At 34.4% G+C, this 10,223-nt stretch overlaps 1 protein-coding gene across 1 annotated transcript; it reads left to right on the plus strand.

The window, feature by feature from the left end:
- Positions 1-7,563: 7,563 nt before the first annotated feature.
- Positions 7,564-9,854, plus strand: LOC109154960 (receptor-like protein 12). Its single transcript, XM_019302688.1, has 2 exons — positions 7,564-8,206; positions 8,283-9,854. The coding sequence occupies exons 1-2, from the start codon at positions 7,564-7,566 to the stop codon at positions 9,653-9,655; spliced, it is 2,016 nt and encodes a 671-aa protein (XP_019158233.1). The 3' UTR covers positions 9,656-9,854.
- The last annotated feature ends 369 nt before the right edge of the window (positions 9,855-10,223 follow it).

Here is a 10,223-nt window from a genome sequence, read left to right on the forward strand (position 1 = left end):
GTTGCAGGGTATAACGGTTGGTCAACAACCATATATAAGGTCATGCAAATTATTCTATGGAATATGGTCCACATTGCAATGTAAAATGTAACTAATAAATGTTAACTTTTAATGTATTGAATGTTTACATTTAGACAGTACATACATTAAAAATGAACTTTAAAAAAATGGCATTCAATATATTATGTCAAATGGTCCGCGGTACAAGATGGAGCTACAAAAACAAAGGTGTAGGCCAGATGCGATACCCCCCAAGATATAAGGAACAATTTGCTTGGAAAATAGTCTCTCTACACTCGTATTTGCTTGGATATTTAAGGAGCCACTTTAGGAGAGCGAAATGGCACTCTTGGCTCAACGCCTTAGAATATCTCTAATAGTTACCGTTTTTAAGGAGTTTTTGCAAGTGTAATTAGAAAAGTTGAGCACTTGCTGAGTGTGCAATGTGCACTGTGCGCATGAACAACACTTCCTCTCTCTTCCACGCGGGTCCCACTTGGTCAGTCTAAAAACCTTTCCTCATACAAAGACTCAATTGCTTCTTTCTTCTCACACTCTCTCCTCCCCATCACCCATGCTTCCTCAAAACCCCTACCAAGATGCATTCATTGTTCCCAAAAGGTTGAATCACTACAAAAAAATGCGAAAATAGTGATGGACCATTTCCGTCGCTGAATAGGTAAAATTCGTCGCTAAAGTGTTTAGCGACAGAATTAGTCCATCGCTAAAATTGGCGTCGCTAGAATTTAGCGACGCAATTTATTTCCGTCGCCACCCATAGCGACGGATATTTCGCGAAACAAAAATAATTTGTCGCTATATTTTTCACAGCGACGATTTCGACGTCAAAAATTGATACGGAATAATGACGGACATTTCCGTCGCTAAGTCTAGCGACAGAATATCCGTCGCTAAGCCAACAAAATATCCGTTGCTAGATTCATACCACGACGATCTGGTGACGAACGTTAATCCGTCGCTAATTATAGTGTCAGACAGGTTCGTCGCTAAGATGTAGCGACGGATATATGTCGTCACTAGGCTGTTTTTATTATTTGAATTTTATGCCATTTAGCTACGGTTTAGTACCGGCAATATCCGTCGCTAAATTTAACGACGGAATTGTTCCGTCACTATTTTGTAATCATTTGATATTTTATATTAAATTCTTAGCTACGGATTTACTATAATATTTTTCCATTGCTAAATTATAAAAATTAAAAAAAAAAAATATAGCCACTAATTAATATCGCATACCATACCTGCATTAAACTTATAATATACTACATCAATAATATAATTGTAAAATATATTATATTTAAACATTCATACTCCATAACAATAACAAAAGTAAAGCACTGTATAATGTTATATCATTTTCAACAATACCAAACATAGTAATAAACATAACCTAATCATCTCCTAAATTTTCATCATTTGAATTAGCAGAATGTTCAACTTGAGTAGTTGGAGGTGGTGGCATAGAAGTGGATAACATCCCATTGCGACGCAACTCATCCATCAAACTTGCAATCTGAGCCTGCATTTAATTTCTTTCAGCTTGTAGTTAGCCTCCATCTCAGCTCGCACGATCTGCATCTGTTGATTGACCATATCCTTCACTGCATCTTGATGACGTTGTAAAGAAGCAGATGAACCACAACTGTTGTGGCTAATAAATGAGGATGCCTTATTCCCTAAGCCATAAATGCGCTGTCTTTTAACCCTGCCAACAACATCTACATACAGTTGTGACATGTTTATACTTGGTGACTTAGTTGACCCTTCAGCTTCTTGCGTTGCAGCTGCACGTCGTGCTTCTATTTTGTCCTACAATTAACAACATATACAAAAAAAAAAAATTATACAAAGGCGTATAATTTTTTTTTATCTATTTAACAATATATTATTGTTACGTTATACTTACATCGATTCTCTTTGACCTCTCATCTACAAACATACCATTCTTCTTTTTGTGTATTTGCTCGAAGCACTCAAACAGATTAGGCTCTTTTTGAAGAACATCTCTCTATTAAACAAGCACAAACAATAAAATGATACTTAACTTGTAAAATATATACAAATAATAAATTTATAAGTTAAATGTATTATCAGCTTGTGATAGTGCTCAATAGCTGATCTAGATCCTCCGGTATGTCTCCCGTACCGGGTCCTTCCACCTCACTCATTCTATTTTTGCGCTGTTGTTCAGATTTAACTTTCACGTCTGGCCTATCCCAATATGCCTCCCAAATACGCCATGTTTCTTCAGCTACACAAGTTGGCCTCCCAGTTGATGTCCGTTTTTTCTTAAATTTGGAGATCATATCTGCATAGCGTGAGCCTGCTTGTGATAATAAAAAGGCTTCGTGTACTTGTGTGTTAATGGACTCATCCCACTTGTAAAATTTCTGTAACATTACAAGTTTATCAAATTTAAGCAAAGCACAATTAGAAATGTCCAAAGCACAATTTAAGCAGTCAACTTAACTATAAATATCCAAAGCACAATTTAAGCATTCAACTTAACTATAAATATCCAAAGCACAATTTATGCTGCGATTTTTCTGGATTTAGTTCGTAACAAACAAGCCTGCCTTATCAGTACCTACTGCATATATCAATTATGCAAGAAATTGCACCATTCTGCAGCTTAAATTCACCACAAAACACAGATTCAATCAAAGTTTTCTATCCCATAAACACCAATCAACGATATTGCAGCCATTAGCCCTCAAGAACTCATTTTAACAGCAGATTATCTTTTATCTATTCATTTCTTTAAACTTCTACTAATAAACTATAGGGTTAAATTGAGTGTAATATGATTTGCTAACTATAACGACAGAATTAAAGCTCCGACGCTAGATAACGACGGACTCCAATGTCTGTCGCTAGACATTAGAAAAAATGTTAAAAAATTCGGGTGAAGTAATATGATTTGCCAGCTATATAGCGACGAATAATCAAATCCGTCGCTAGAGTGTTTAAAGTATTGGAAATGTTAGAAAATTCGGGTTGCAAATTTAGTGACGAAAAAGAGAGTCCGTCGTTAAAGTGTTAGAAAATCATTCCTCTTACAAATGTAGCGACGAATAAATATATCCGTCGCTAAGAATTAAACATAATTAAATTCGCGTACAAATCTAGTGAAGGATCATCACATCCGTTGCTACATTATACGCATAAATAAATATCTCTTGAAAATTTAGCGACGGATACATATATCCGTCGCTAATTTGTAGCTATTAAAATTATGAAATTAACCCGCCAAAAATTCGTCGCAACTCCATCGTTAGGTTTTGCGCCAAAATTTACCACTAAATTTAGCTACGTATTTAACGACGAAAATATTTCGTCGCAATATCCATCGCAAATTCCTCGCTAAATGTAAATCTAACAACAAAATTAAAATCGGTTGCTAAGTTGTCCCTATTCCGTAGCTAAATTAGCTACGGAAATTGTCCGCCGCTATATAGGCATTTTTTTGTAGTGAAAATCTCCAACCCCAAGGGCCCCCCGGTGACCAACTAAGCTACCCATATGAGCTCCAAGATGCATTGATGGAAGTGCTCTTAGTACACATTTTCTCATATTATTGCATTTTTTTGGATGATGAAGAAACCCCATAACACTTTTGGGTGTGAATAAATCCCACTTTGTGATCTTAACTGGTAAAAAACCAAAAGGAAGTACACATTTTCTCATAGGAGAAATCGCACTTTTGATCCTCAATTAGTAGCCCATATGCAATGTTATCCTTACTTTTCAATTTGGACAGAATTGGTCTCTGAATTATTCTCCGTTAGTCAATTTAGTCCTTCTATGAGTTAATCAGCCTTAACTCCGTTTACACCATGGGCATAATTGAAATTTCACATAACATTGTTTATAATAACATTGTTATTCTTCTTAAGGTGCGTGGTTTTTGTGTGTTTAAAGTGTGTGGGTTTTGTGCTTAAGGTGAGTGAGTTTTGTGTTTAAGTTGCGTGGGTTGTGTGCTTAATGTGAGTAGTTGTTGAAACTTAAGGTGCGCGATTTTCCTTCTTAAGGTGCGTCAGTTGTGTGAAACTTAAGGTTAGCCATTTTAAAACTTTAGGTGTGTGGTTTGTGTTTTTAAGGTGCTTTGTTTGTTTGCTTAAGGTGCGTGCTTGTGTATTAAGGTGTGTGGTTTGTGTTCTTAAAGTGTTTTGTTTGTGTGTTTAAGGTGGGTGGTTTGTGTCACTAAACAAACTAGTAATGCATTCTTGCGAAATTTCTAAGTTCCCCAAGTTCTTGAAAGGCCTCCATGGTTTACTATCTCTTGACCTTTCTGATAGTAAGATACATGATGAAATACCGAGCTGGATATGGAAGAATTAGCATGGATTTGTGAATATTTCTCACAATATTTTATATGTCCTTGATGGATTTCCCTCAAATATTTCTTTAAATTTGTTTGCTGTTTACCTTCTTGGAAATTGTATCAAATGACGCAATATGAGCAACTTGATGTTCCTTAATAATCTGAGTGGTTTGTTTCTAGAGTGTCTGGTCAAGTTTACAGCTCTGTCTGTTTTGAATTTGAAAAGAAACAATTAATAAATACCATCAAATACTTTCTAATTTTACATTATTTGCCTATAATAATCTTCTCTCCCTAAATATGAATTACAATCGATTAAAAGGGAAGCTGCCAATATCAATGGCTAATTGCAAATTGCTGGAGATTAATTCTTGATTTAGGAAACAAGATGATTTTTTGGTGTACTTGAATTGTCCAGTTGCATGCAATGAACATGTACTGCATTGTCCAAGCCAGTTGCCCATTTAATTCAACCAATTAATAATCTACATTGGCTGTCTTTAAAAACTTGAAAAATGTTTTACAGAAAAATAATTTTCAGGAAATAACTCATTTTCTAAAAAATAATTTAATTTTCTAATGTTTGGTTGTGACTCCCTATTCCAACCGGGGAGAACAAGTCATTCGACAAAGGAGATTCTAAACTTGCGAAGACTTGGTTTGATTAAGCCGCTGAGTATTGGAGACGGGCATAGCGCTCACTCCCGGTAATTATATTGAAGTGCATAACTGGTTAAAGATCATGAGACATTTCGAATAAAAGAGTGCCTTTTTTATTATTCTTTATTACTCCGTATTATTTAGAATTTTATTTCGATTCTTTTGATTATTATTTATATCTAGAATCTTATGTTTGATTCTTTTTGTTTGAATTCATTATATTTAATGAAGTTTTTGTTTAATTTTTTGTTAGATATGTTTAAAAAATCAACATATTATTTGTTACAAAACAATAACAATAACAACAACAACAACAATAATAATCTACTATATCTACTATATTAATAAGAGCCCAAGAAAGTTAGGCCTATAATGGGTAGAAAAAATGGCGGTCACAGATTTTAATCAAATGAATGGCTCAGATTGATTAAAAGATTGATCAGATTTAAATTTTACACTAAAATTTCCTAAAATACCCATACACCGTTACTAATTCCGTTAAAATTTTAAGAATTGCCGTTAGTTCACCGTTAACTTACTCATTGATTTCAATAAAAAAGGGTCTTAGGTTCGAACCTCATCCCAATCAAAGTTGGCATAATTAGTACTCTATTTTACTCTTATTAAATTATATATAAATAATAATTTAGTAGTTACAACAAAAAATAATACATATGCATTTCTTTAATTTAGAATTATGTGTTCACAATGTCTTTATTCAAAAAAAAAAAATTATTCATTATCAATAAATTAAATAAGATAAATAATTTTATTAGTTATATTGTCTTTATTTTTCTTCAATATAAAAATTATTTATATTCAAATTTATTAATTGATTATATTCGCTACATTGTCCTTACAATGTCTTTATTCAGTGAAAAAAAAATTATTAATTATCAATAAATTAATTAAAAGAAATATTTTCATTAGTTATATTGTCTTTATTTTTCTCAAATGTAAAAATTTTTACATTCAAATTCATCAATTGATTATATTCACTACATTATCTATTATCTTTTTTGTGCACTATTTTTCTAATTAAATATCAAAGTTATAACATAAAATAATGCTATATATTTATTTACCAAGTATTTTATTAATACCATGAAAAAATTAAAAAAAAATATAATTAATAAAGCCAACTATATTAACTACCAGGACTATGTGGTCCAATGGTATCCGGGTTGGACTTCCATTTGGAAGATTATGAGTTTGAGCCTCAGTGGAGGCGTTATTGGTTCTCTGTGTTTCAGTAGGTTGAGAAAGTATATGAACAGATACTACAATGTAATAGAACCAGTAGCATTCAAAAAAAAAAAAAAAAAACTACTTGAGAGATTTTGTGACAAAGAGAATATTCAAATCACACAACAAATTAAAGTGAGAACTACCTCGCAATGTCCTTGTTTGACAATCAACAGAGAGATTTTGTGACAAAGAGAATATTCAAATCACACAACAAATTAAAGTGAGAACTACCTCGCAATGTCCTTGTTTGACAATCAACAGTTAGCGGATTTGACCAGCGAATTTATTCCGCCAAATTATAAAATCAAATGAATGGTTCATATTGTTCAGGTTTTAATTTTTTCTTTTAAGATTTTCTAATTTATCCTTAATTATATGATTATCCATTTAACTTTTCGGTTAATTCACCGTTAGTCTAATTCTAATATTAAAGTCTAATATAGAATTATAACTTCACCATTAATCTAATTCTAATATTAAAGTCTTAATAGAACTTAACAACAAATCCTAATGTCGGAATCTCCTCAAACAATATTAGTATATATTTCATATTTTATACCCTAATTTTTATTTGTTCTCCCTTATGTCCCGTATTTGGTTTCAACCATACCTATACAATTATTTTATTGACAATTATAATCAATATTGACTATATTATCTTGCATTTGTAAAATTAGAATTACCTATTTAACCCGCACGGGCTTAGCTCAATGATTTAGTGGGTAGTATTTGGGAGAAGAGACCAAGGTTTGAACCTCGGCGGCGGCAATGCGGGAATTATGTCCAAAGTGGGCAGATTCCTTGTGCGTACCAGCATTTGGCCATGTCTGTTGAACCATTGAGTCACCGTGATTTACAACTTCCACAATGCTCTGTCGGGTCGGAGTGTAGGGAGGACCCTTGGGGTTGGGGACTCAACCTTTGGGAGAATAATTACCTATTTAAATACGCAAATTCAACTTTCAATTATCTATGCATAAACAATTTCTATATAATCTTGCCTTAATATATTTTAAAGTACTTATTTGAAGCTTGACCAAAACAATCTGTCTTCTGATTTCCCAGAAAATGTTTTTCTCCTTCCAAAATTGAAAACCATTGACATCTCCTATAATAACCATCTGAGTGGCCAGTTTCCAAAGTTTCCAAAACACACCTCTTTGCAAACCATTTCACTTTCTCACACAAATTTTCGTGGAGAATTTCCTGAGTCCATTAGAAATCTTCAGTCACTGAATTCTTTAGATATTTCTAGCTGCAAGCTCTCGGGTTTAATCCCATCATCACTAGCAAACCTCACAAGAATTATCATGTTGGACATTGGAGGAAACAGATTCACTGGTTCTTTACCCCCATTTCATAGTACAACTGTGCCAAATCTCTCGTACCTTGACATGTCATCCAATCTTCTCACCGGAGAAATTCACTCTTCTGTTTTCACACTTCCATCTCTGGCTAATTTGCTACTCAATAATAACAAATTCAGTGGTGAACTCCAGGAGTTCTCTAATGCATCTTCCTCTGTTTTAGAGTATTTGTATTTGAATGACAATCAATTGAGTGGGGTGGTACCTAAATCAATATATCAGCTTCCTAACCTCTTGTATCTATCATTGGCCTCTAACAACTTCAATGGTAGTGTGAAAATTGAGATGTTGCAGAATCTCAAGATGTTGACACTTTTAGATCTCTCTACCAATAGTTTGACAGTTGAAAGTGATGATAGAAGCTTTCACTTGCCTCAGCTCCAATTCTTGTATCTACAGAAGTGCAATTTATCTGATTTCCCCATTTTATTGAAGAATCAAGTACGACAGCTTAGAGGTCTGAACCTGGCATACAATCACATCCGAGGTTATATTCCTAGTTGGCTAGGGAACAACATTCTTGAGCAGTTGGACCTTTCTGGAAATACAATTGATTTTCTTGAAACAACATCAGCTCAGGGAAACGGTTCATTCATGACCCTAAGTATTCTCGCGCGCGATGCGTTCTTGCAAAATTTCTAAGTTCCCTGAGATCTTGAAAGGCCTTGATGGTTTACAGGATCTTGACCTTTCTCATAACAAGATAGAAGGTGAAATACCAAGTTGGATATGGAATAGTGAGCTTGAATATGTGAATATTTCTCACAATCTTTTAACTGCTCTTGATGAATTTCCCACAAATATTTCTTTATTTGTGTTTTCTCTTTTTCTTCATGGAAATCGTATCAAAGGATCTATTCCATCCACAATATGCAATATGAGCAACTTGTTGTTCTTTGATGCATCAGATAATAATTTGAGTGGTTTGATTCCAGAGTGTTTGCTCAAGCTTCAAAGTCTGTCTGTTTTGAACTTTCAAAGAAACAGATACCATCAAATGCCTTCTAATTTTACATTAGCAAGAAATCTTGCTACTCTTAATATCAATGGCAATCGTTTGAAAGGGAAGCTGCCAAGATCACTAGCCAATTGCAAAAAGCTGGAGATTCTTGATTTAGGAAACAACATAATGTCTGACACTTTTCCATTTTGGTTGGAGAAACTCCCTTCACTCAAAGTTCTTATCTTACGAAACAACATGTTTTATGGTGAGATGGAGATTCCTAGGACAAAGTTTGTGCTGCCAAGCTTAAGCATAATTGATTTGTCCTCCAATAATTTCACCGGAAAGTTGTCCACATATTTCCTGCAGAGTTTGAGTGCAATGACTATGGGTGGGGAAAACAAAGCACTGTCCAGCCTCATAGGAGAACATGACGGCTACTATCAGGATTCAGTGACCGTCATGAACAAAGGATATGAGATGGTGCTGGTTAAGATCTTGACAATATTTGTATCTTTGGATCTGTCAAACAACAAGTTCCACGGCAATGTCTCGAAAGAGATTGGGGAACTAAAATCATTGGTTGTGCTCAATCTATCACGAAATGCTTTCGATGGGCAAATTCCAATATCATTGGGAGACTTATCTCAACTTGAATCTTTAGATTTTTCAAAGAATAAATTCTCAGGGATAGTTCCTCCACAGCTCGCTAGTCTAACTTTTTTAGAAGTATTGAACCTATCATACAACCAACTAGGTGGCCACATTCCTTTGGGGAACCAATTCAATACTTTCACGAATAGTTCCTACATAGGAAATGCAGGACTGTGTGGAACCCCACTCTCAAGAAAATGCAGTAAAGATGATGATGTACTAGTAGCACAAGATGAGAGCTTGGAAAATGAAGCCATGATTGATTGGAGGTTTGCAGTTGCTGGATGTGTGTCTGGATTGGTTGTTGGATTAACAATTGGGTTCTCTTTTTTGGCAGAACTAATTATTAAGTGGCTTGTAAAGCAGCAGAAGAAAAGAAGAAGAAACCAAGGAGGACTCAGAAGAAGAAGAAACCAAGGAGGATTTAGAAGAAATTGAGCACAATTATAATGTTACCTCTTTGATTAAGAAAATAACTTTTTGTTTTGTATTTACGTTCTCCAAGATTGTCTCGTACTTAGTACGTAGTATATGTTTAATGCTTTTCTTAAGCTAAGTAGTACATTTCTCCTAATTCCAAAGTTATGTTTCACCCAACCACCTAAGCGCATTCTCTTTTTCAAAATATTGATTGCCAATTATTCGATAGTTACGTTGCTTTTTTATTAATCTAAGGGAAAATTGTAAAAAATGCCAATCTATAATATGTCACTTATCAATGTTACTCATGAATTATGAGTGTAAATGTTTCCCCTCAATTATCAAAACGGTGCATATACAGCCCCCCTCCCCCCCCCCCATAACAGACATGTGGTTCTCCGTTAGTGCACACCGTTAAGTCAGGGTAAATATGTAATTTAGTTGTTTTTTCGTTTTCCTTTTTATATATTTTCCCTTTGTTTTTCCCTTTTCTTTCTCAGCATCAACATACAACAGTCCAGCGACGAGCAACGATGGAGGTGGACTCGATTGGTGGTGTCCAGTAACGGCGGCGACGGATGAGCTC

Source organism: Ipomoea nil, unplaced genomic scaffold (assembly GCF_001879475.1).
Source record: "Ipomoea nil cultivar Tokyo-kokei standard unplaced genomic scaffold, Asagao_1.1 scaffold2662, whole genome shotgun sequence".
Classification (NCBI taxonomy): domain Eukaryota; kingdom Viridiplantae; phylum Streptophyta; class Magnoliopsida; order Solanales; family Convolvulaceae; genus Ipomoea; species Ipomoea nil.

Bases quoted from the DNA above. Each gene is read 5' to 3' on its own strand.
- LOC109154960 (XM_019302688.1), top strand. From the start codon at position 7,564: ATGTTGGACATTGGAGGAAACAGATTCACTGGTTCTTTACCCCCATTT. The intron at 8,207-8,282 runs GTTCATTCATGA...AGATCTTGAAAG, and splicing joins AACATCAGCTCAGGGAAACG to GCCTTGATGGTTTACAGGAT.